This window comes from Triturus cristatus, chromosome 11 (assembly GCF_964204655.1).
Source record: "Triturus cristatus chromosome 11, aTriCri1.1, whole genome shotgun sequence".
Classification (NCBI taxonomy): domain Eukaryota; kingdom Metazoa; phylum Chordata; class Amphibia; order Caudata; family Salamandridae; genus Triturus; species Triturus cristatus.
Window position 1 is genome coordinate 611462754 of NC_140594.1, and position 27888 is coordinate 611490641.

A 27888-nucleotide genomic window follows, 5' to 3' on the forward strand; every position below is an offset into this window, starting at 1 on the left:
AAACTAAATACATTGCACAAATGCCAACCTTGAAACTGAACTAAAAATATAAAACGATAGAGACCAGGCAGTGCACTTTACCACTCATGGATGCTCCCAAAAATTACTTTGCGTGTGGTACATTCTAAAACAAGCAGTCACACACAGCCCAGGGTTAGAAGGACACTCGGGGCAGTACATACGAATCTTCTTCCGCGTACCTCTTCGCCAACAGACTCTATATCTCCTACTGGGAAAGTCTTTTGAGGGTGTGGGAGGAATGTGACAAGGAAAGTGGCGATCTTTCAATCTAGCCACATCCTCCACCACTCCAACTCTGGGTATACTTGCCTGTTCCACTAAAACAAGACTGCCTATTACAGACTCCTGGAACTTAGCAAAAGTCATCTTTGACTACAACAAAACCATTAAAGGTTGCCAAGTGGAAAAAATGGATAGCCAAATTCTTATACCAAATGTAAGCCTTACGAAGAGCAGCGTAAGGTTCCAACCTCTGATCTACTCTGTCAACACCACCCATGTGCCTATTATAGTCTAAAGCAACCTGACCCCAACAGTCACAGGTGAAGTGCTTTGATCATGGATGGTAGTCAGCATGTAGACATCTCTCCTGTCTGAAAACTTCACAGCTAGAAGTTCCTCGCAATGCAGTGCACTGCACTGTCCCCGCACAAGCTTTTGACAAACTAGTTCTTTTGGGAAACCTTTACGGTTAGAGCGGGTTGTGCCACAAGCAACAGTGTCCACTTTGGCCAATTCCCTGAACGACCGAAAACCAGTGTAGAAGTTATCTACATATAAATGGTGACCTTTGTTAAAAAGTCCTCTACCAAGTTCCCACACAATTTTCTCAGTCACTCCAAAAGTAGATGGACAACCAGGGGGGTTAATCCTGGATTCCTTACCGGTGTACACCCTGAAATTGGAGACATATCCAGTCCTACTGTCACACCGCATATACAGCTTAATTCCATAGCTTGCCCTCTAACTAGGAATGGATTGCCTATAAATCAAGCGGCCCTTGAACAAGACCAAAGACTCATCCACTGCTATTTCTTTCCCTGGAGCATAGATCTCAGGACATTGATCTACAAAGTGATCCATGACAGGCCGAATCTTAAAAAGACGGTCACATTCAAGGTGATCTTGTGGCAACGCTAAACCATTATCGACAATATGCAGCATCCGAAGCAAATACCTATCACGACTCATGACTGCTGGAAATATAGCCGTTGCCATCAAGGGACTAGTAGACCAATATGAAGACATTGATGGCTTCCTTAGCAAGCCCATCAACAAAGTTAAACCCAAGAACTTCTTCCTCTCTTCCAGATTTGTGGGAGTCCACCGGGTAGCTCTAGAGTGGGGCTTAAGGCTGGCACTGTTGTCCCTCAAAAACTGTTTGGCATACAAATTAGTCTGCTCAACAATCTCTGCCAAAAATACATCGTCCATAAACAACTGAAAAAAATGTATCGGCAAAAAATGTTCTGTGTTCTGAAACACCAGTAAAGTCTGGCAATGCCGGCTGCACCATACCTGGGGCAGCCCAGAGGTCATCACTTTCAACTGGAAGTCTTGCAGCCCCAGGCTGCAGCCCAGATGCCTCTTGCTGCACTATTGGCACATCAATGTCCTCCTCTAAAACAGGCACTTCATCCGCACTGAGAGTAGCTTCATCATCTGATGATTCCATGTGGAGAGAAAACTCACTGCCTGAATCTTCCCCTTCCTCCTCTGCCTCAGATGCAGAGTCTGTCTCTGAACCATGGTCCGAGGAAGACTCAAAAAGCATACCAACAACCTGCTGAGCAGTAATCCTGCGGCTAGCCATTATCCTTACTAAGAAAGGAGACTGCACAAACAAGTCAACAACAACCAACACTGTGCACAATAAGTAAGTAAAAAAAAATGTGTACCTTTATCACAAAAATATATATATACTCAAAAACTCTACGATTCACTTGGAAGAGACAGCTACATTCACCAGCACCTACTCTGTAGAGAGACAGCAAAAACCAACGATATCCCACTAGAAAGAAAAAAAAACAATTACTCACAAGACAACAAAAAACACATTGAGCACAAATGCAAAAAGTTTATGCCACTCAAAAAACAGAAGCCAAACATACTGCTATTATTACACCATTTGCAAAAAACACATTCATGCAGCGAAAGGAAACTTATTTATATTGTACAAAAAGTCTCTTACCAAATACATGCAACTACCAAATAGCAAAACCATCAGTAACGAAACCACAACCTGGAGCAGTCTAAAGAGCAAAAGCCTTGAACTAGAACAAAAAGGGAGAAATAAAGCATTACAATTGCAATTCACTAGAAATAAAACAATTAACATTCTAACCCGCTATGTCACTACCCAAATAGTCAATCTGCACAGGTGGGGCAGACAAAAATGTGCCCCCCTTGCAGAATAAATAAATCCGTGGTGCCTAGTAGAGATTTCTGCCTCCCTCCTCCCGCCTAAGGCAGAAAAGCAAAAAAAAGGGGAAGATCTGTCCCCAGGAGGGAGCGCCAGCGCTTCCCCAATGGGTGGGTGCCATAACGGAGCGATTCCGTCACGAGCACACGCCGACCGTGGCTCATGACGGAACCGCTCTGTCATGAGCACGGAAAGTGTTAATCTTCTACCATTCTAGCCGTTCTAGGATGCCTATGCGTTTGTTTTATCACACACCATTGCAGTTCGCCTATGTATGTTCCTTATCTGAAAAACCGGTCTCCTTTCTCATATTTTTTGTGAGTGACCTGTATTCAGTAATGCAACATCTCTCTGGTCTCCTAGTTTGGCCAATTAATGGGATCACTTGGAGATAGCACAGTATGTTTTGTTTTAGTATTACAGTTTGTATGGTCCACTGCCATAATTCTTTCCCATTCAGACAAAGTACTTTTTTGTTTGATCTGAATATGCATAGACCTATGTCCTTTAAGAGAAAGTGTCCCTATTTTTTGTTCCTCATATCCCACTTTTGGTAAGTTTACCGGTACTCCCCAGTGTTTTGATATTGCCTCAGTGGATCTCGAAGACTTCTGTCCCTTTTGTATGCATCTAATGGAATTTCCAGAATCTTTCTTGTTGACATTAAAAAGTCTGTGGCTTGTGGCGTGGTCAACTGCAGGAGAAGATTCCCGCATAGTAGAGCTGCTCCGGCCTCCGCCACCACTTCTCCGTCAATATCCTGCCAATATCAGGCTGCATGCGAGGTACCGCAATCGGCCGCGAAGCCGGGAGCCTATGGATTTAGCTCCGGGAGGTAGAGCAAGGCTGTCGGGGCAGCTGGGCGACTGCGGCCTTGCGGAATGCCGAAGATGCAATGTGGCGTGGGCGTGAGCCCGGCCACAAAATAGTGATGGCAGCGCGGCGGCGCCTGGTCCCCCACTGCTGGCACGACTTTTACTCCCCGAAGATCCATACAACACTATAAGGCACCAGATTCAGCGGGGAAGGTGCATAAATAAGGGGCACAAATCGAGACACTCTTGACTGGAGGTGAATGTTTAGATTTGTTCTGCATTCCGTCCATCAATTGTGTGTATGGTATGCCCAGATGTGGGTCCTGGGCCTGGGCTCACTGTGCCAATGGAATCAAGGTATCCTGGCTGAAGAGGGGTGAAACCCCGAAACCGGTCCTAGGATGCTTGTTTCCAATCCAGGGAGGTCCTGGCTTGGCAGTTCGGGCTGGACTGTTCCCAGGAGGCACAGGGTCAAGACTGATTTGCATATGGCCAGGTCTATACTGGGGTGGCATGGTGAGCAAAAGAATGATGGATTTAACCCAGATTTCTTGAAAGGGGGTGAATGTATTGATTTGTTCTGCATTCAGTCCATCAATTGTGTGTCTTTTGCTTAGCTTTGGGGGACAGCGCGATTGGAACAGTGGTGTGTAAAGACTCAAAGAGTGAGATTTGAGATAGTACCTATACGGGCTATAAAAGCTGGGAATCAAGAGGCGATGGAGAGGTGACGCATTAACGCGAGGCGAGATAAGGCCCACGCGCTACAGAGGCCCAAAATAACGGCAACGCACATGTGGCGCAAGTCCCTTGTTGCCTCACACCACTACGGATTGACGCTCCGGGGGCAGCTTGAGCCCCAAATGGGAAAACCGACAGGCCACGTGGGAGTACCCACGGTAGGCGTTGGAGAGTACCCCACCACACAGAGCGACTGGACAAAAGACCCTGTTCCCCTGGGGGAGACAATGGCGACCGGCAAAGGGGTACGGGGTTCGCACCAGCCCAACATAGATACATTTTCATCGCAGAAATCTCAGGAGGGAGGAACATCGAGCCCCAGCTCAGATAAAGATGCACAGAAGAAGTTGACAGAGCAGGAATCCCCCATGCTACACAATGTAATGGTGGCAATCAGCAGTGTGCGCACCTCCCTGGAGGGACGCCTCGATGCTGTCTCCACGAACATATCCCTGCCCTGGGCAGACCTCAGAAAGATGGATTCTAGGGTCAAAGAGGTAGAGGACGTCTCTCGGGATCTGGCCGCAGACACGGCAACTCTCAAGAAGTACCTATCTGGGCTATAATCGCTGGGGATCAAGAGGCGATGGAGAGGTGGCGCAATAACGCGAGGCGAGATGAGGCCCACGCGCTACAGAGGCCCAAAATAACGTCGACGCACATGTGGCGCAAGTCCCTTGTTGCCACACACCACTACGGATTGACGCTCCGGGGGCAGCGTGAGCCCCAAATAGGAAATCCGACAGGCAACGTGGGAGTCCCCACGGTAGGCGGTGGAGAGTACCCCACCACACAGAGCGACTGGACAAAAGACCCTGCTGCCCCTGGGGAAACAATGGCGACTGGCAAAGGGGGACGGGGTTCGCACCAGCCCAACATAGATACATTTTCATGGCAGAAATCTCAGGAGGGAGGAACGTCGAGCCCAAGCTCATATCGAGATGCACAGAAGAAGTTGACAGAGCAGGAATCCCCCACGCTACACAATGTAATGGCGGCAATCACCAATGTGCGCACCTCCCTGGAGGGACGCTTACATGCTGTCTCCACGAACATATCCCTGTCCTGGGAGGACTTCAGAAAGATGTATTCCAGGGTCAAAGAGGTAGAGGACGTCTCTCTGGATCTGGCCGCAGACACGGCAACTCTCAAGAAGCAAGTTTCTGAGCTACTAACCCGCATGGAAACACTAACAGCGCAATTGGATGACTATGAAGGTAGATCTAGACGAAACAGTATACACATTTTGGGAGTATCAGAGAAAGGTGAGGGGCTAGCAATGGATTTATTTGTGGAGGAACTGGTAATGAAGCATCTACAGCCCAAAACGCTCTCCCATTAGTTTTTCATATAGTGAGCACATCATGTGCCGTGGGGGGGGGGGGGGTAGGCCCCCCACCCCACCCAAGGCTTATCCTTGCTTGGGTGTTTAACTTCAGAGACTGGGACATCATCCTCCAAACAGCACGCAATGCTCCGCCTCTCAAATATGAGAACAGCATCATTCAATTCTTTCCAGACTTTACCGCCAAGGTACAGAGGCAAAGGCACTCCTTCCTGGAGGTCAAGAAAATCCTCAGAGAAAGGGGACTCAAATATACCATGCTGTTCCCAGCGAAATTGAGAGTAGAGGTGGAGGGAAAAAGCTGGTTCTTCAGCGAACCAGAGAAACCTGGTGTTGGCTGGATGGTGGAGGCGAGTGGGAGAGCAAAGACACCTGGACCTTCAGGAGCGGTGAACAAGGAAGACACAGCAAAGGCAGGATCCTACCCAAGAAAACGAGGACCAGCAAGCAGCGAATGGACTCTAATTTGCACATCGGAACTTTGGGAAATCACCATGTTAGGAATTGAACATCGGACTGCACATTCCGGTGCTCCGCAGAAGGACTGAGTCGAGCTGACCTAGACATCTTTTAAGACTAGCGGCCCTGTACTAGAGACTGCTGCTAGATGAAAGAGGGAAGGCACATACAGTGACCAGCGAGGGGCAAAAAAAGGAGCGGCTGAGTATAATGAGAACTGTATTTGTGTATCTCCCGCTGCATGTGGCTTGTTTTGACACGGAGGAGGGTGGTGGTGGTGGTGGGTTGGTTCACGACTCCTCCATCACAGGGATGGTAGGGCGATGGGCACTCTGCACAGTTGGGGAGGCGGGCATATGATCACCGTCATGCAGGGTGGTGGTTGGGGGGGGGGTGCAAAATTGTTAGTTATGTTGTTTATGCACAGCAATGTACCACATCACTATTGACACTCCCTGGGTGAGATACATGGCAGTTCACCTCTGAGACATCAGGGCAACCTCGAGTGAGAGTAGAGCGTGCCCCGGCTACAAGCACATTCTGTGTGGGACATGGTGGCAGAGGTGCTGCCTCAGTGCACTGTGGAAGCTCGGGCGGTGCTCTTCCAGGCCATTACCGAGGGAAGAGATGCTGCTAAATTCACTATCCGTTGTGGACCTGACACGGCCGATTCACTCGGCAGGGCACCTTTCTCAGCGGTGGCGCTCCGCCGTTACGCTTGGCTCAGAACAACTTGCTTCTCCGGGGATGTTCAGAACACTTTGTTGGACATGCCCTTTAATGGCACACGCCTCTTTGGTGACCAGGCGGATAGCACCCTGGAACGCTTTAAGGACTCTCGGGCTACGGCCCAGTCCTTCGGTCTCGCCACCACGCGCACTCACTCGGGGTCCGCTTTTCGCTCCTTTCGAGGCGCCCAATCGCGTTCCTGTCAGAACCACAGGCCTGCGCAGCCGCAGTCTCAGCGCAGCCGCGGACGTGGGACCCAACGTGGTGGGTCCCGAGGACAGCGGGCAGTTCAATCCACCACCATTCCTGCCACCGCTGCCTCAAAACCTTCCTAGTCTGGTGATGGCGGTGGTCGCTGCTCATCTGCGCAGTTCAGGGGTTTCAGTCTTCCCCTATCTCGACGACTGGCTGTTGAAGGCGGGCTCGCTCCAGGCAGTCGTCACCCACAATCAGGCTACGGCCGACCTCCTGCATTCAGGCCGAAGTCGCACCTGATTCCTCCTCAGAAGCTCCTCTTCATCGGAGCGGTTCTGGATACAGCGCAGTTTCGGGTTTATCCTCCCGACCAGCAAGTCTGGGACATTCAGGCTATGTTTCCGATCTTTCGGCCCTGGTCCTGGGTTTCGGTCAGGAAGACCCTGAGGCTGCTGGGCCTCATGGCCTCCTGCATCCTGCTGATCTATCATGCCAGATGGCATATGCGGGCTCTGCAGTGGGACCTGAAGTTCCAGTGGACACAGCATCCGGGAAACCTGTCAGACTACGTCCAGATCTCGGAGGGCACTGCACAGGACTTGCAGTGGTGGCTCACGAACCAGCGTTAGGTCAGCGGCAGATCCCTCTCCCTTCCCCAACCGGAGCACACAGTAGTGACGGACGCGTTCCTCCTGGGATGGGACGGCCACATGGGAGAGGTGGAGATCAGAGGCCTCTGGTCTCCGGCGGAGTCTAAGCTTCATATCAACTTTTTTGGAGCTCAGGGCGATCCTACTTGCACTGAAAGCATTCCTCCCCTCTGTCAAGGGGAGAGTAGTGCAGGTGTTCACGGACAACACCACTGCCATGTGGTACTGCAACAAGGAGGGCAGGGTAGGGTCGTGGACCCTATGTCAGGAGGCTCTACGTCTCTGGACGTGGCTGGAACGTCAAGGCATTTCCTTGGTGGTTCAACACCTGGCAGGTACCCTGAATGCCACGGTGGACGAACTCAGCCGCAGCCGCATGTTGGATCACGAATGGCGTCTTCACTCAGAGGTGGCGCAAGGTCTCTTTCAGCACTGGGGAGAACCTTGGTTAGATCTATTCGCCACCGAAGAGAATGCGCAATGTCAGCAGTTCTGCGCGTTGGATTTTCCAACGGCGGCACTCACTCGGAGACGCTTTTCATCGCGAGTGGAGTTGCGGTCTGTTGTACTCCTTTCCGTCTATACCACTTCTGCCCAGAGTGCTGAAGAAGATCAGACGCGACCGGGCCCAAGTCATTCTTGTGGCACTGGACTGGGCTCGAAGAATTTGGTATCCCGAGCTACTCAGTATAAGCGTGGATCCCCCCGATCCGACTGCCTCTTCGGGAGGATCGCCTGTCGCAGCAACAGGGGACGGTCCTCCACCCGAATCTGTCCAGCCTCCACCTCCTTGCATGGAGATTGAGCGGCGACAGCTGATTCCATTTGACTTGCCTCCTGAAGTCTGTAATGTAATTCTGGCAGCCAGGCGTCCCTCCACTAAAATGGTATACGCCTGTCGGTGGAAAAAAATTGTGGTAAGGTGCACAGCGAAAGCTGTAGGTCCTCTTTTTGCCCCTCTTTCTGAGGTTCTATTGTTCCTTCTCTCTTTGGCCCAGCAGGGCTCTGCTCTGGGCACTATCAAGGGATACCTTTCTGCTCTTTCAGCCTTTCTTAGGCTGCCTGATCAGCCCTCTCTTTTCAAGTCCCCAGTTGTCAATAGATTTCTGAAAGGCATTACTCACCTTTTCCCTCCTATTCCTTTTGTGATGCCTCAATGGGACTTGAACCTGGTTCTCACATACTTGATGTGCGCTCCCTTTGAGTCTCTTCATAACTGTCCTTTGTGGTTATTAACTTTGAAAACTGTCTTCCTGGTGGCCATCACCTCCGCTCGGCGGGTGAGTGAGCTCCAGGCTCTTCCCTGCAAACCTCCTTTCCTGGCGATTCATCCGGACAAGATTGTGCTTCGACTGCGTCCCTCCTTTCTACCAAAAGTAGTCTCTGCCTTTCATCTCAGGCAAACTGTCACTCTGCCCACTTTCTTTCAGCCTCCGCACCCTTCAAGAGAAGGGTGCGCCTGGACCCAAAACGTGCGCTTTCGTTCTATCTCAACCGCACACAACAGTTCCGGGTGGATGGCCAGCTCTTTGTTGGCTACGTGGGCGCCAAGAAAGGCTGGGCTGTGCACAAGCGAACTATCTGCCGATGGGTTGTCTTGTGCATCAAAGCCTGTTACTCTCTGGCTAAAATGGAACCTCCAGTTGTGCTGCGCACCCATTCTACCAGAGTGACAGCAGCTACTACAGCATTGGGGCGCGGTGTCTCCCTGCAAGACATCTGTCAGGCGGCCACTTGGGCCTCGTTGCATACTTTCACTAAGCACTATTGCCTTGACAGTCGAGTCTGGAGAGACGGCTTCTTTGGCCGTTCGGTTCTCTGTGACTTTCTGGTGTAATCTCGCCTCGCAGACCCACCACCGGGGTTGGTATTGCTTGGGTATGTATTCTAAGGTAAGGAATCTATCACTAACGTGTCTCTTTCAGATGCACAAGTTACTTGTGTAACGATATATCTGTAAGGGACATTAGTTAGTGATAGTTTCCTTACCGCCCGCCCATCCTCCCCTTTCTGCGAACTGTTCTCTAGGGTTCAGGTCATCCCTTTCAGTGTCCTAGTTCTATTGCACCAGTAGTCTGTCTCTGGCATGGCTCTGCGCTCCTGGCGCGGAAAAGTTGTGTTCAGAACTGATGTCAGCACGCGTGGTCGTGTCTAAGTAGCTCCGACGACATCATCTCGGCGGCTACGACGCCCGCGACGTACGCGGAGCCGTACGACGACGCCTACCGACGCGCAGGGGTACTGCTGGTAAACATTCCGGATCCAGTCTGACGCCTGGGGATTATTCTAAGGTAAGGAATCTATCACTAACTAATGTCTCTTACAGATATATCGTTACACAAGTAAGTAACTTGTGTGACAGGAGTATAAGAACTTAGCAGCTGAGACAGTCCATAGTAAACTCTGATCGATACAACATAAAGTCTACGAGCTGGGAGATAAAACGGGCAAGTTACATGCCTGGTTAGACGAGGGAAAAGGCAGGGAGATGGGTCATGACCATAAGAGGCCCTAAGGGAGAGTGGCTACAAGACCCGCAAGATACCGTGGATGCCTTTGCAGACCACTATGCGCAGGTCTACTCCCACGATGCGGCCGACACGATGGAGGAGTCATTGGACCTAATACAAGATGTCCGGATCCCAGTTCTCCCGGAGGTGGACGTGGAACAGCTTGGGGAGGATATCACGGCAAAGGAAATAGTGGCTGCCATACAGAGGATACAGTCTGGTAAGGCCATGGGACATAATGGCATCCCAGTAGAACTCCTAAAATTATCTGCCACAAAGGTGGCTCTCCTCCTCTTAAACATGTTTGAGGAAAGTAAAAGAGTAGGAGAACTGCCTAAAGATCAGCGATTGGTGTCTGTAGTGGTCATCCACAAATCTGCCAAGCCAGCGGAGGAGTGCTCTTTGTATAGATCCATTTCCCTCCTGAATGTGGAGGCAAAAATATTAGCCAAGGTACTTGCTCGACGATTGATCCCAGTGGTCACGAAGCTCGTGCATCCAGACCAGTCTGGATTTATGTCCGGTCGCAACACCGCCTTAAACCTTAGTCGGCTACATGCAGTTTTAGGCCGAAGGTGCACCATACAAGAGGACGCAGCAATACTATCGTTGGACACCCGCATGGCCTTCAACACGGTCGAGTGGCCATATATGTTCGTGGTCCTAGAACGCATGGGTTTGGGGGAAAATCTTTTGTTGTGACTCCATTTTTTATATAGAAACAAAGAAAAAATTAAAGTCAGTGGCTTGCCGAGAAACCTGGCTGTGCCAGGCTTGTTTCGGCTGACAATAGAATTTTGTTGTGGAAAGAAAAAAAGGCAGTGGCTTCTAATATGTTTGGCTGTAACTAAGTTTGCTAAATTCCACGTAAATAGAAACATTATTTGTTCATCATTTTTGGTTTCTTTCTTTCGTAGGGTTCGTAATTCTTCATGATCATGGTATTTTGCCCTTTTATATGCAGCTCATATAATATGATTAGGACAACCCCTTTCAATTATTTTTGTTACAGTTTTAGGGAATGTAAATCATAATCGCTTTTAAAAAGTACAGTTCTGCCTTAGACGCACACATTTTCCAAATGGTAGATAACATTTTGTAACATCAGAATGAGTGCTATTAAAGTGAAACAATGAATTGCTGCTGTTTTACTAATGTGTATGTGTAGTGTACCATGATTATTCTTAATTAGCACATCTAAAAACCGTATCTCTGTTTCATCATAGTGGAACTTAAATTTTAAATTCCGATCTCATTGCTTTATGGCATGCACAGTTCCTGGGAAGCAATACTTTGAAGATGCCCTCCTTCTGACATCACTGACCCTGTTTTATGTTTCACTAGAGTATCGATGTGGCCAAATTGGGGGGGTGGGGTGGTAACGGCGAAACAAGGGCGGGTACTGCAGGGAAAGAGACCTGGAAAGAAAGAGGTTTGACAACAATTCTTAGTTCGACTTACACAAAGAATTGTTTTCACAATTCACATAAGAAGATGCTGGTTGTTTCCACTAAGAGAACAAATTCCACCATTACAGTTCCTTTTGTTGAATAACCCAGAACTCATGATATTCCTGAATCAAAAGCTTTAACAGTTCTTTTCAAGCATTATTGCGTGTTCCCAGAACAAGTCTGTATTTCCAAAAACGCATCTTTTGATGGGAGTTAGGAATTAGTTCCTAATGTGTCTCTGATGCTATGGTTGGTTGAATTCTCTTCACCAACCTTCTAGTGCAGGCCTAAATATACCCCCTAACCCGCCATCTTACTGGAGTACTGTTTTTCCCAATTGACCAGAATAATTCCTGCTCGAACAAGGCGGTACCTCATCCGAGTGTCTGAAGAAGGTCAGCGGTGACTGAAAAAACATTCTGAAACTGAAAACAGTTTAGTCATGTTTATCTCTACTAATGAAAGAATAAAGCCACTTTGGACTTTCCACTGATTTTCAGCCCATTCTAACTTCTGTTTGACTACTCGTAAGGTATTCTATTGGGGACTATTTGTGAATTAAGACTCCTTATCCAGAGTCACCAGCTTCCCCCTCACACAATCAAAGTAAACGCCTTCAGATAAATTAATGAAAGGTCTGGTATCTTTTAGATAAGTGGTTATCTCTACTGCAACCAGTCTTAAGAAATAAATTAATATAATGTAGTAGTGGTTTCAATATGATATTAATTTCCTGAAAGTATTGTTCGGTGTGCAGAATCCATCAAATCTTTATCAGTTTTTGCAATTATAGATCATAAGGATTGGTGATCTCTGTTAATTTAGAAAAAGAAACTCCTTTGTTGAAATCCATTTTTTTGTAATGCCCATTTCTATGATTTTCAAATTGTTATTAATCTTTTTCTCAAACTGTATAATGCTGTTAAATCTACAAAGAATTGAGAATAGAATTTATATAGTCCTGTGTGTTTACCAGCACTATACTGCCTCACTTGATCGGGTAGCATGGTTAAGAGAGATTTGTTGTTGCTTAAAGCTTATTTGAGGTACTCCTCTTATTATTATTATATGGCTATCCCCCATCATCTTCTTGTCTACATTTCTCTTATGTGTGACTCAACAATGATAGTAAGCTCCTTGTTAATGATGGGACTTGTATGAAAATGTCTGCATATTTCTTTTTTAACCGTTTTAAGGTGTGGTGCTCTGTCCTACCACTAGGTGAAACATGGTCTTTAGTTTGAAATAGGAAAGAGACTTGTATACATTCACAGTCCGCCCTTTACCTCTCAACTATCCAGATTTGAGACTCGCTTGTAATTGATAATCGGAAACGGGTATCCTGGGACAGACTCAATGCTTGTTATTATTAAAGGAAATTCCTTTATACTACTTTAATAGAGCGAAGCGGGGACGTTTAAAATGTGTAAATCTATTTGCGATAGCAACCTAAGGGATGTTATGTAGCCTTTTTAAATTGTCCTTTGTTTAGAAATAATTTGCATTCTTGTTCTCACGTTGTTTACTACCTTTTTCATTCCTTAAGTGCGGACTTGAAAATGTGTGAATTTCCCAGCTTTAGATAATGCTGCACTTGCATTGCTGGTTTATCCAATAAATAACCATACATTTTTTCACTTTCTATAATCACTTTCATTCCCAGAACACATTTTTTCAAATGTTTCAATTTGCTGGAAGCAGTTCAAATGTGGGCAAAACTTTGCTGTGTTGCTGCTAGCCTAGCTATAAGACTTGTCATTGCTTTAACATTTTCTAAAGTAGATTAGGATAACTGTTTCTGTTAATCTGTTTAATAAAACACAGCAGTATGAGAGCATAAGTAGTTGTCCAATAAAAGAAACCATTTTTATAGGAAACCTAAAGTTAAGCCTAAAAAAATGTTAGAAATCTGTTTTGAATTCCAGGTGCTCGTGAATACCATGTACAATTCTTCAGCAATGAGCCTGAACGGGCGTGGATCCATGAGAAAAGGATAAGAGAATATGGTGGCTATAAGCAGTATGAACAGTTACTTGCTGAGGCTTCGAAGCAATCATGCAACCAGTCAGAAAAAGAAAAGGTATTAATTAATTGTTCTCAGTTATGAATAAAGATACAGAGAATTCTTAATGTCTTGTTGGCATGAGGCAGCACATGCAGCCTCTTTATGAATTTTGATAAGCCATAAGTTTTAGGTTTTCTCTTTCTAATGCTAGTGATTGTGAATTAGCCAATGTTTAAATCCATGACTGCTTCAGATGAGGAATATGCTGTTTAATGTAGATCTCTTATTACATTTCAGTTCAGATATTTGATGAATTTAATTTCTTTTCACCTTCAGATGGTATTCGGTAATTGGATTTGGAAGTGTGCAAGGTATCGCGGGAAGCAAAGTCTGCCACGCTAATTATTTGAGTTCCAGAGCAGTCCCCAAGGATCTTTGAACTTCAGGGACTAGTAGTTAAGATAGTCTGACAGTGACTTAAATTTGTGCCACCAAATGCATCTCTGGATTGGGTGTGTAACCTCTGTCTTCCTCGTGAACATGACTGTGTTTGCCACGCACTTCCTTTGAAAACCCAGGGAAAGAAATATGGTGCGTTTTAAGCAAGTGAGAGGTCTCTTCAATTTACATCCACCAAAGAGGAATGTGGTTTTTAAAACACTTATGTGGCATTGGTCAGGGCCACATCTGATATAATGTTGACTATTAATAGGCATCAAAACTCCCAAACCACTCTGAGGCGTTGTTAGGGCAGAGAATACTTAAACATCCCTTGAAGAAACAGATAGCCATCTGAGTGAATATTGATACAGTGTTAGTGTCTTTGTTTTGAGACATATATTCATTTGGGCAACCTCCGCCTCAGAGCATGTTTCTGTGGTTTCAATTTACCAGCAAATGTCCACAACTCTGTAGAGATATCGGTGTAGTCCTGTCTCAATCATTGGCTAGGGAAGGGGAGAATCTTCCTAGCAATACCATAATGCCACACATCAAGCAGTACAGCTGTTTTATCTCTTACGGTGCAGTGTCTGCATTCAGAAAATCAATCCCGTAAATTGTTTGGGGAATTAATTTACGTATTAAGGCATTAATATAGTTCAAGGCTCAGCTTGGCAAGAATAGATTCAAATATTGCACTCGGTAGTGCAACAAATGCTAGAGTTCAGAGGTTAACGGGCCTCCTGCAACCCAGTTGGGGCTGTGTTAATTCACCTAGATATTGACATGGGTGCCGATTTTCCTTGATTGCATTAGGGCCAATCACACCCGTTTAAAATATTTTTTTATTCTATTTTCAAATTAATCAGCAGACCGCAAGTCAGCAATGTACTATGTCATCTGAATATATATAACCAAGAACAAGGGCCCACAAGTATACAGGTCATCTGCACCCATTATCCCTTCCACTTGAGCTTTCACTCTCAGGAGTCTAACATTTGTCAGCATGTGCATTCACGAGCAGAAAAGTTCGAAATGATGCCCACATGTTATGTGGTGGGAGGTTTTCTGTAGAAGTATATCTGTAATTGGGCGTTGCAATACACTAGATCTGTCAGCTATTGCTTGTGAGTTGGATGCTGACCATGACCCCATAGTTAAGCCACCCAACTATTGGCTAACAATAATGCTCAGGTGTTAAATTGCCAGTCTATGTGTGGCATCTATTTGACCTAGCCCAAAAGCTCAATAAGTGGCATTAATTCAATAGGGCAAACACAAGGAGATGATGGACGGAGCGCTGAAACTTTTCACACTCACCCCCAGTCACTGATCTGGGTTGAATCCATCATCATTCTTTAGCTCAATTCACCACCTCAGTTCAGACACAGCTATATGCAAATCAGTCTTGACCCTGTGCCTCATGGGAACAGTCCAGCCCGAACTGCCAAACCAGGTCTTCCCTGAACCGGAAACAAGTCTCCTGGGGCCGGTTTCTGGGTAACACCCTTCATCAGCCAGGCTAGCTTGAATCCAGTGGCAAAGTGAGCAAGGGACCCATGACTGGGCATACCCTGCCAACTTAGGGAGAACAAAGCAAACACATAGCTGTGTCTGAACTGGGGTGGCGAAGTGAGCTAAAGAAGAGTGATGGATTCAACCCAGATCTGTGACTGGGGGTGTGTCTGAAAAGTTTCAGCACTCCGTCCATCATCTCCTTGTGTTTTCGTTGTTTGCCCTAAGTTGGCAGTGTATACCCAGACGTGGGACCCTTGCTCACTTTGCCACTGGATTTAAGCTAGCCTGGCTGATGAGGGCTGTTTGCCGAAACCGGTCCCAGGATGCTTATTTCCGGACCAGGGAAGACTTGGCTTGGCAGTTCGGTCTGGACTGTTCCCATGAGGCACAGGGTCAAGACTGATTTGCATATAGTTGTGTCTGAACTGGGGTGGCAAAGTGAGCTAAAGAACAATGATGGATTCAACCCAGATCTGTGACTGGGGGGTGAATGTCTGAAAAATGTCAGTGCTCCGTCCATCATCTTCTTGTGTTTCCTTTGTTATTTCAATAGGGACATCCATAATTTAGTGTAATGTGTGCATTATATTGCGCCTGAAGGTTTGCAGTCCTCTGCATTCCCAAGCTAGGTGCAGGCATCCTGCTTCAGTGGCTCCACATTGTTCAAAGTTGTGATCTGCTGGCAAACCCCATTTTTGCAGTGTCAGTGGAATGTAATATATGCAATGTCGGTATAAGCTCCTGTACATCTGTAATAAATTGCTGGGTATATGCTTAACGGTCTAGGAGAAGCAGTATTCCCATTTGTTATCTCCTTGGGGTGCTCCTAGGTTCGTCTCTCACCCGCTCTTACAGACCTCTGAGGGGATTTTCAGTTTCTGTATTTCCCTGTACAGCATAGTTGCTAGTTTCTTAGTGGTTTTAATATTGATGTTTTTATAGTGGTTTTAATATTGAAGTAGTTTAAAGCAGTCCGGTTCTTGAGGAAGGGCGTGAGTGGTCTCCTTACTAATCAGCCGGATTCTGAGATAAAGGAAGATGTCAAGTGGGGTGAACTCGCATTGCCCTCTGAATGTTTCTAAGGTAATGAATACTTTGTTCACCTATAAATTCCGCCACCTGGCAATCCCCAGCTTGTGCATTTTTTTGATTTCACTGTGTCTCCTGTCCATATGGGGAACCGTAGGCGTTTATTTAAGGGGACATCTAGCGAATACAGCGTTGTAAAATTGGCCTGTTTTCTAAGGCATTCCCAAGTCAGGACAGTACAGTGCACAATGGGAATTTCTCTGTGTACATTTGGTGTTGCAGACTTGGGGGGGGGGGGGGGGCTTCTAAAGGAGTGTGGTGAGCCACATCTTGTTCCACTGCAAGGTGGACCATATACTTGATTCCAGTAGTGGGCAAAGTGCGCTTGCACGCATATATAATAAAGTTCCATATTTTCAGCTGTGCAGCCTCCATGTTTTAAAGGTAAGGTCAGCATGTCCCAGGAGGTTCTGTTTTTTTTCCCCTCCCCAGACCAGTGTGGTAAGCAAAGACGTAAATGTTTGAAAGAAACACTTGTTCAATGGGATGGCTATGGTAACAAAAAAGTATAGGAATTTAGAGTATGACTATTTTTATTAAGCTCAATCTGGTTGCCATTGACCGCGGTAGCTTCAACCACCTTTCTGTTTATCTTCTGAGTGATGACAGTCCCATGATAAAGCTTTTGCAGAACACACATTCAGACAGAAAAGGTCCATTGATTACAATTCCTAGGGATACTTTTACTTTTCTGCAACCTCTTAGTTCCACCTCCTTAATCTTAAACTTCAGTGATTAGGGCGATTTAGTGTCATTCAGTTCCGCTATGCTTGACACCTTCAACCATAGGGGGCACCAGAATAAGCCAAACACAACTAAAACTGTTGAAACATTTAAGGTACAGTTTTTTTAAAGGCTGCATGGGAAGAACATCAAAGCTCATATTCACCAGTACACCTGTTTTTCTGGGAAGCACAGAACTGCCTCTTGGTTAGATTGTCTCTTTTTTCCTTCTTCAATATTTCTTTATAGAAAGTTTAAGCAACAACAAGTACATTGGTCAGGTTTAAACAATACCACCACATTACATACTGGTTGCCCACAGTAAAATTACTACAGTTTACATTACACATAGCTTGTACACTGCATCACAATATTTGCATATACATGTTTCTACAGGATTGAAGACCGGTTTTGTATATTGACCTTTGCGACAGTTAACCCACAAACGATTAACATGTGGAAGAATTAACTGTGTGACTGCTAGAGGCTGTATGTAGTGCAATAGTAAATGAGGTACGTGGAAGAGATGGTTGGTGTCGTCAGTAATTAAGTGAGTTCATCATTAGCACAGGCATGTGGGTGGGTTAAGGGAAGCGGGCCCCAGGTCAAAGACACGGCAGGATCAGAGCCCTCACCCTCCCGGTCTGCATGTGCTACTGGTGTCACTCGCATGTTCAGGAATGAGCACCTGCTTGTCTAGATTCCACCACCTCTAGAGATCTCTGCCAGTGTTGGGGGGTAGATGCAACTGATCGGCCAACCCCAGTGACATGTGGTACATCCTTTTCTGCCATAATTCCACCACGCAGGTCGGATAGCCACAGCTCATTGCTATCCTAAGCTTGGCCAACACCAAAGCCAGGTCTAGAAATTTGTTAGTGGGTTTACGTGCTGCTGTACGGAAGGTGATCCCCAAGATATAATGAAGGTAGTCTATATGTAATGTGTCATCTACTGCTTTAGAGAGGATTGCTTTCACCGCATCCCAATAACAAATCAGCTTAGGCCATGACCATACCATGCGAATAACATTTTCCGCAGTATCATGACAGCGTGGGCAGGAGTCCGGAGTCCCCTGATACATACCTGCAAGTCTATGGGGTGTAAGATACATGTGGTAAAGGTAATATAATTGGGTTTATTTAAATCTGACGTTCATGGAAACGCATTTTGGTACCCCCAGGCATTGCATCCAGTGCTGGTCAGTGAGCGTAGTGGATAGTGTCTCGTCCCACTAAGCCCATAGAGCAGCGAGGGTCACGCTCCTGTCCCCACGTAAGGAGTTGTATAATAGCGTTATAGTGCGAAGGCCTGCCCCATGTGTAAGCATGGTTTGGAGGAGTCTGGGTGTATCTGGCTCGTCATGTGTTTTATGCCAGACTGTGTGTAAATGCCAGGTAAGCAAGCCCTAGAGGAGGAAGGAAACAGAAGGATACCCTAATCGTCCACCAGGTTCTCAAATGTACTGAGAATTATGTCAGAAAATTCAAGGCGGCATCCGGTCGGGGGCCTCAGTCTATGCAAAGCGGCAACGCCCTCAGGGATACTTCAAGGGCGTAAGGGGGATGGAGCGGTTTCTTGACCAGGTAAGTGTTGCAACAGGAGTGGGCCGTGGCCATAAGAATATTTCAAACCTTCTTTGGAATCATTCTCTCTGATCCCAACAGCCATTCTAACACGTTAGATGGATGTATCCCAACCGACTAGTGTCCTAGTTCTGTTGTATTTTGGTCTACCAACCAGCGCATTGGCCGTTGCAATTGTGCGGCCGCATAACTGTACTTAAAATTTGGGGCACCCGAGCCACTCTCCGCCAGGGGAGCATATAGTTTAAGAGACACCTGCTTTCTGCCATTGCCCTATATTGGGGTAGTTAGAAATGCATTTAAGTCCTAAAGAATTTCTTAGCTATTAGGATGGCGAGAGCCGCAAAGAAGTACAGCAATTTGAGGAGCACCAGCATGTTTGAGATAGCTATACGGCTCATAGGGGAAAGCAGCAATGCAGTCCAGAATGGCAGAGAGGACCTGGCACCGGTCATTGCCCTACCCAAATTACCGCCCTGTAAGTTATTTGCAGAATGGTAAACCCATATTCCCCCCACGGTAACAGTAGAAATAGTAGTACTGAATACATTACATAGACCTCCATAGAGAGGAAATTCAATTGAACACTCGCATCAACCTCATTTTATAACATCCAAAGTTCAGCCAATCACAGCAGAGACCTCAGAGTAACCCTCTCCGCAGAGCAACCACACCTCAGATTTCCTAGTGCACTTCGTGTGATTGCGAGTCTCTCTCAGCTCTGCTCAGAGACAGTTGGCTTTTTCAACTTTTGACCTCCAGCTTCCAGCTCAAGGTATTCCTTTCTGTGACTTTCACGATGCCATATAAAAAAGGGTTGTTTAGGCCCTGTAGACTTTTCTCAGAAGTTACTCACAAGCAATATCTCTATTGCCTCTACCCTGACCATAAACCCAGGTAATGCAAATACTGCCGAACCTTCTCGGCTAAGACCCTCAAGGATAGGAAAGGAAGACTGCTCCTCAGGCTCCAGAAGAAAAAAGCTGTTTCTGAATCTGGCTCTGACACTGAAAAAAAGCCCCACTCTTCCTGCAGGAAAAGAAAAGAAGGCAGCTCCTCTTCTCACCAAGGGGACTCCAAGAGATCTAAATCACAGGAGCAGGAAAAATCAGAGGAGGAACGCCAAACAAAATAGGTAGAAGGAACTTTAAAATAATCTTCTGCTCCAGTCTCTGCTTCTCTAAATCCTATGTGAGATCTTCCTTCTCGTCCGTCGACGGCGTGGTCGACGAGAGCTATCTCTGTCAGTAGACCTGAGGCGATTTCTTCACCGTCGACTGCTTCTACGGCGACAACGTCGATGGCTCCTGCGTCGACGGGCCCGTAGTTGACTTTGACGGCGTTGTCATCGACGAGACCATCTCCATCGATGGGACCTTCGTCGAAGAGTCTTCTTCCGCCAACGAGAATTTCTCTGTCTACGACCACTCCATGGATGATGCTGCCCTCCTTTCCGCCGATGGTGGTGGTATCACCGTCGACTGGAGAAGTAATCTATTTGGGAACTTCAAAGATTCAGGATTTTCAAAAAATTCTCCATTGCCTCCAGCATGTTTGCTTGACTTTCAGGAGTCTGAGGATGATAGCATGTTTGGCCCTGCGTATAGTCCTTCTTAACTAAAAGTTAAGTGTCAGGACTCTGATGATGAGGACTTAGAGGACATTAATCATTCCTCTTACCTTGTTGGAGAGTATTCATTCACTGATACGGCTACTGTACAACAGCCATAATCTTTTCAAGGGCATTATCCCTCTAATGAAGATGATCCGTGCCATTTTAGGGAACCATCTACTATCGTTCCAGTATCGTTGGTAACAGACTTGCGTCACATGCTAAATGATTACTACAGACGCTTTCCTGAGGCAAATGGTCCACAACATCCTCCGCCTCCTCAACATGCTCTTGTAGAGCACGCAGGACAAGTAACTCCTAGGCCCAATAGAGAAAAGGTTTTGCCTCCTCCTATTGTTATTCCTGACGATGCACAAAATGTGGACCAACAACAGGTAGAGGAAGGAGAGATGCACACCGATGTTGTCACCCAGGACAAATGGGATGATTACGTAGTTCCCACACTGTCATCGCCTATCCCTCCTCCTGCAGACTCTCCCCCTGCTGACATCGGGTGCTTTCATGACCTAGTAGAATGTGCCTCGAAGCACTTTGATCTACCAATGCCAGTTAAACAAACTGAGTATTTCTTGTATGACTTTAAGCCGGGTACTCAACGATCTATTAGGGAAATTCCCTTAGTGGATTACTTATGGCAAGAAGGTCTAAAACTGATGTGGACACCAGCTTCTATCCCAGTGGTAGTCCTGAAACTGGACAAGAAGTACAAAGCCCCTTATAATTCACCCACATGTCTCATCTGTCATCCTAGACCTTATTCTGTGATCATGCAGGCTGCTCAAAGAAGAGCTAAAAACACAGCATCTCAGTGTTCGGCACCTCCGGATAAAGGACGCCGTCTGGACAACGTTGGGAAGAGGTTTTCCACTCTGGCGGCTACCTCTATAAGAGCCTCCAACACTATGGCCATTCTGGGAAGATACGAGCGACGGATGTGGTCGAACATCTCTTCGCTTTTAGAACATCTTCCTGAAGATAAGAAAAAGGAAGCAAAGGATATCTTATCAGAAGGCGAAAGGGCTTCCACTGAAATTATAGAGATCGCTATGGATATCTCTTCTACTTCATTTAGTCAAATGGCAGGAGCAGTGGTGCTGAGGCGTCCGGGATGGCTGAAAGCGACTAGCTTCCGTTCTGAGGTTCAGGCTAAGGTGCTAGCTATGCCTTTTGATGACAAATGTTTATTTGGCAGTCATATAGATGAAGCCCTTCAGTCTATAAAGAAGGACACAGACACGGCTAAATCCCTGACAAAGCTGCAACAATGTCGTTTCCAGTCCTTTCGGGACAGAGTTCAAGGGCAGTATGCACCCAGACCGCAGTTCCAACATTACCCTCAAAGCACCTATCAGGCGTACAATCGACCTTTCATGTCCAGGACAGCATTGTCCTATTCACGGCCGACAGGTCGTAAAAGGCATCAATCTGCCGGAAGATGACCGGATTCAAACAAGAGGTAATGAGTTTCTCCAGGCACCTGCCACTCCAGTCCCACAACAATTGGAACCGACCTGCTCAAACTTCTTACAAAATTGGATGTCCATCTCGTTGGACAAATGGGTTTTGGATGTCTTCCGTCACGGTCACACCCTAGAGTTTGTACAGTATCCTCCAACTACTCCTCCTCCGAAGGTACCACATAGTCATCTGCCAGTTTTCAAGAGGGAAATAAAAACTCTTCTTTCCAAGCGTGCCATAGAGAAGGTACCCTTACATCAGCGCAATCTGGGTTTTATTCCCACTTCTTCTTAATCAAAATGAAGACAGGGAAATGGAGGCAGGTCTTGGACCTCCGGTTACTGAACAAATTAATCAAAAACCAAAACATTCCCATTCATCCCAATCATCCCAGATCTCTCAGGTTCGAAGTGGCGGGGTGCCATTATCAGTTCAGAGTGCTTCCTTTTGGTTTGAAGTCGGCCCCCAGGGTCTTCTCCCAATGCATGGCTCCGATAGCTGCCTTTCTGAAACGTTCAGGTCACCAGGTATTCCCCTACCTGGACGATTGGTTCATAAAAGCCCCTTCATTTCAGGCAGCTAGGAACTCTACTCAAACTTGCCGAAATCTTTTCCAGTCTCTGGGTCTTCACCTCAATCTAGAAAAGTCTTCTCTCATTCCTTCCAACTCTCGGACTTTGCTAGGAGCTTGCATCGATACAAATCTCAGCAAAGCCTTTCTGACTACTGAAAGGGTCTCTCGTCTCCAGGAAATGACACGCCTTCTATCAATTAAAAAGGTCAGTTTCTGTCAAAGTACAAATTTATGCTGGGGATGATGTCCTCATGCATTCAACTAATTCCCAATTGCTGTCTTCGCATGCACCCACTGCAGGAGCAACTGAACACTCAATGGGTTCAATCCAAGGGGTCATTCAACCACATGATTCAAATCTCGATTGCTATAAAAGCTGCAGTGTCTTGTTGGAGGATCAAAGATGACCTTACTCAGGGTCTGTCTTACATTCACTCAACTCCTCAGTTTGTGATGACGTTGGATGCGCCCATGGAGGGCTTGGGAGCTGACCTTCAGGAGCTTCAGGTGCACGGGAAATGGTCCAAACAGGAATTGAAATGTTACATAAACCTTCTAGAGTTAAGAGCGGTGTTCTTGGGCCTTAAAGCATTCTTGCCTCGAAATCGGGGATCTCCAGTTCTGGTTCGGACGTACAACACCACCACCATGTTTTATCTCCAGAAACACGGTGGCACGGATCTCGAGCTCTGTCTCTTCAAGCGCAGATGATTTGGGAATGGCTTCTCCTCAATCAAATATCACTTTGAGTGTAGCACATGCCAGGGGTCCACAATCAGTGGGACGACTCTCTCCGCAGGGTGTCCAAACAGTGCCACGAATGGGAGTTTAACTACCAGATGTTGCAGATGGTCTTTCGGTCTTGAGGCTCCCCAACATTAGATCTGTCGCTACGTACCTCAACAAAAAGTGCACCTTTTACGCATGCAGGACTTCTCAGCCGGGATCGTGGGGCGACTATTTTCTGCTCTCCTGGGCAGGAAAATTTGCCTATGCCTTCCCCCGTTTCCTCTCATTCCTCAAGTTCTCCAAAAAATTAAACGGTAGCCGTGCTGCATCATTCTCATCGCTCCCAGGTGGGCAAGGCAATTTTGGTTCACAGAGCTACTTCGCCTATCAGAGTGCACTCCGATTCTCTTTCCTCCAAGGGAGGATCTTCTTTACATGGATAAGGGGCAAGTGATTCATCCTCAACGTCCCTCTCTTCACTTGTCGGCTTGGCTCCTCACTTCATTGAATATGGGAATTTAAACATACCCAAAGATTGCAAAGTAATTTTACAAAATTCTCGAGCTCCTTCCACGCTCAAATGTTACTCAGCAAAATGGTAAAGATTCTGTGTTTGGTGCAGCACTCATTCTTTACATCCACTTTCATCCACACCGGAAGAGGTATTGCCCTGTCTCTTGCACCTAGCCAAGGCGGGACTCCCGCATTCTTCCATTAAGATCCACCTTGCTGCGATTTCTAGATACAGACGACGTCTGGATCAATCTTCGTTGTGGTCTCAGAGACTTAAGGCACTTCTGAAAGGCCCATTCAGGACCTACCCACCGGTGAAATCCCCTCCAGTTGTGTGGCAATTAAATACGGTCCTGTCACAATGAATGCGTTGCCCATTTCAGCCTATACAGAAATGTGACATAAAATTTTGCTCCTGGAAGGTGGCCTTTCTTTTGGCCATTACGTCAGGCAGACGTATCAGCGAAATCTAGGCATTCACTATAAAGGAACCATTTCTTCAATATCTAGCAGACAGGGTTACTCTGCGTACAAATCCTTCTTTCATACTAAAAGTACCATTGTCTTATCACCTCAACCAGCCTATAATTCTGCCTACATTCTTTCCAATTCTGTCCTCGGTGGCAGAAAAATCTCTCCATTCTCTGGATATCAAACGCTGTTTGAAATCTTATCTACAAAGGACAAAATCCTTTTGTAAGTCTTCTCAACTGTTGGTTTCTTACTTTGCACCCAGGAAAGGACTCGCCCTAACTGGGGCCAGTATTGCTCGCTGTGTCACTTCAACTATTGTCTTCTGCCACGAGAAGGCTAGACATACATTGCCTGCAAGTGTGCAGGCCCATTCAACGAGAAAAGTTGCAACTTCTTCAGCCCCGTTTGCAGGGGCTTCTCTCCCTGATATATGCAGGGCACCAACATGGGCGAGGATGCACACGTTCACAAAGCATTACTGCCTGGATGGTTGGCGGAAGGCAGATATAGCCATGGGACAAGTGGCTCTTTGTCATCTCTTTGCCTAAGTTAGGAGGCTTATAGCCATTCAGATTTCTTTATTTACTTATTTTGTTTATTCTTGTACATGTATTTGATTATTTCTACTTGCATTAAGAGAATTCTGGGTATATATATTTTTCTTTGGTACTGTCATGATAGGATTGTTCGCCTTCCCGCCTTCATTGTTACTTCTATTTATCAACATGAGCATGTGAATCTCTAAAAGATACAATACTGGAGAAAAAACAAGTTACTTACCTGTACACTGTGGTTCTCCAGCATTGATATATTTTATAGATCCACATGCGACCCGCCCTCCTCCCCGGTTAGGTCACTTTTCTATCTCAGTGATATATATTATGTACTGGCGGTCGCCAGTAGATAGTTATAGTTAGGACCACATTTCCATAGGAAAAGCATTTATTCATGTGCTTATAACTTTGGCGTTGTTTGACGAATCTTTACGAAATTTTCCAAAAAGTTAATCTTTTTTGATCCGCTCCGATCTTTAAAGTTTGGGGGTGATTGGTCAAGGGGGGGGGATGAGAAAAAAGGGGGGTCCCAAAACGAGTTTTCTCAATGCATTTTCCATAGGAAACTTTAGACAAGGCTACAGGTCAAACTGCTGAACGGAATTACGCCGAATTTGGCAGGGAGAAAGGTCTTGGTCCAGAAAGCACACTTTTGTTGAAATGGTGTAAATCCGTTCAGTAGTCTTTGAGATATTAAAGGAAAAAAAAAATATATATATATATATATATCTGGGCAGAGCTTAACTCCCGAGCACGAGCTTGCCTCTGATTATCTGCTAACTCTTCAAACCAGGAAGTGTCCTCTGATTGGCTGCTAACACTTCAAACCAGGAAGTGTTAGCGGCCCAACTTATGCCTCGCATCGAGTGAAAATAGCAAACAAAGGTGCTGGGGGCAATTTATTATACAAGAGCTCTGTCTGTGCGAGATACCGCTTTCACGTACCCTCTACCCACATCACCAGCTCGCAGCTATGCCTTTAGAAGGCAGTCCGTTGGGTCGCAGCTCTCTACCTTTGCGAGCTAGTACGCTGCTGTACCTCTTTGCGAGCGGACGTGCCACATTTGGAATGGAGAAAGATCGTGGTCCAGAAAGCACGCTTTCGTTTAAATGGGGTAAATCCGTTCAGTAGTTTTTGAGAAATATCATATTGCGAACTGTTGAGACTAGGAAGTGTTGGCAGCCAGTTTGTGATTCAGTCCGTCAGCTTGTATCTCTCCGTAGTTCTACCTCTGCGAGGCAATACTGAAAATATACCGGAACTCTGTCTGTGCGAGATTCCCGTTTCACGCTCCCTCTCCCCACATCACCACTTCGCAGCTATGCCTTTAGAAGGCAGTCCGTCGGCTCGCAGCTCTCTACCATTGCGAGCTAGTACGCTGCTGTGCCTCTACCTCTGCGAGCTGGTACGCTGCTGTTCCTTTGAGAGCGGATGGTCTGTAGTTCTCCCTCTGCGAGTCGAGCCCACGGGCCGCAGCTGTCCCTCTGCGAGCCTGGGTGCGAACTGTTAAGTCACACTATATGAGCATTGAAAAGCCATTTTGGGATTGTCCGTCAGCTCGCATCTGTCCGAGGCAACTCTGAAAACATACCGGAGCTCTGTCTGTGCGAGATACCCCTTTCACGCTGCCTCTCCCCACATCAGGAGATAACGCACCCTCTTCCCACATCACCAGCATACCCCCAACAACCTTCTTGGGCCTGCAAGTCTCCCTCTGCGAACCACCAGTGGGCTCGCAGCCCTTCGGGTGCGAGTTCTCGGGCCACAGTTGTATCTGTGAAGCCAAGTCTGGAAATATACCACGGGTCTCTCTCTGCGAGATACCCCCTTAACGCTCCCTCTCCCCACATCACTGTTCCTCAGGTATCCCTTTGGAAGCCTAAGGCCCGTAGCTCTCCCTCTGCGAACTGACGGGCTGCGGCTCTCCCTCTATGAGCCAGCCCGCCAGCTCACAAGTCTCTGAGAACAGATACAATGGAGCAAACGATCATGCAGGTCGGACACCAAACACTGCTCCGACACCCCCCAGCAGCAGCTCCTTGTCCGAAATCCCCCCTCAACCCCCACAAACAAATGTGACAGTCACGTTAGGGAATCTGGAACGTAAACAATTGGCTAATGTGGTACAAATATTAATAAGAAGATGCTTGTGTGGTTGGACAGATAAGACTCTTAGTCATGTATGGATTTACATATAAAACATTTTATTTAAACAAAAGAACAAAATAAAGTAGGTACAGGTATGGCGTGTCATCCCTCGACAATTTGTGAATCACAGCCTGCAAGACAAAAAGAAAGATAAGATGGTGTGTCATGCGTCCAGCAAAGGAGAGACAGAGAGCGAAAGAGTGAGAGAGAGGAAGAGAGAGAGAAAGAAAGAGTGAGAGAGAGAGGAGGACAGAGAAAGAGAAAGAGAGAGAGAGAGAGTGAGAGAGAGAGAGAAAGGGAGAAAGAGTGAGATACAAGGAAGAGAGAAAGAGAAACAGTGTGAGAGGAAGAGAGAAAGAGCGAAAGAGGAAGGGAAAAAGAATGAGAGAAGACGAGATGGAGAAAGTGTGAGAGAGAAAGGAAGAGATAGAGAATAAGAGAGAGAAAGAGTGTGAGTGACAGAAAGGAAGAGATGGAGAGAGAGTTTTCACACTGTGGAGAAAATCTTCACAGCTCACCTTTCTGCCACTGGTGTGTCTCCCAACCACGTGCCGGGATATAATGCAGCCCTCAAGTTTACTCATCTGAAACATAGTATAGAAATAGTAATGGCAGAGTACATACAGCTGCACACGCGTAATTCTCTGTTTCACCCCTGCACACTCAGGCTGCTGCACCCCATCGACTCCCGTCGTCCAGAGGTGTCTGTCCGGCCTGTGCACTCAGGCTGTTGCACACCATCGACTCCTGCCGCCCAGAGGTGTCTGCCTGCGTCTGTGCACCCAGGCTGATGTATCCCATCCATTCCCGCTGCTGTGCACCCAGGCTGCTGCACCCCATCCTCTCTGTGCCCAGAGGTGACTGCCCATTCATGCGCATCCAGGCTGCTGCACCCCATCCACTCCCAGTGTCCGGAGGTGCCTGTACGCTCGTGTACCCAGGCTGCTGCACACTATCCACTCCCACCGCCCAGAGGTGACTGCCCGCTGCTGCGGAAACAAGCCTCTCTGCTCACCTTCCGCCACCAGTGTGTGTGTAAGAGGGTGCACCACGTGCCGAAGCAACCTTCTCAGGCGTTGCGTATATGCGGTAAACAGAGCTCAC

The 27888-nt window shown here is 46.7% G+C and overlaps 1 protein-coding gene across 2 annotated transcripts in view; it reads left to right on the forward strand.

Moving 5' to 3' along the window:
* Positions 1 to 27888, forward strand: part of NSD3 (nuclear receptor binding SET domain protein 3) — a 1492250-nt gene that overhangs the window by 200498 nt on the left and 1263864 nt on the right. For both annotated transcript variants that reach the window (XM_085633955.1, XM_085633956.1), the window contains exon 4: positions 13264 to 13418. In XM_085633955.1, coding sequence (XP_085490081.1) covers positions 13264 to 13418 — 155 coding nt within the window. The remainder of the gene's footprint in view (positions 1 to 13263; positions 13419 to 27888) is intronic.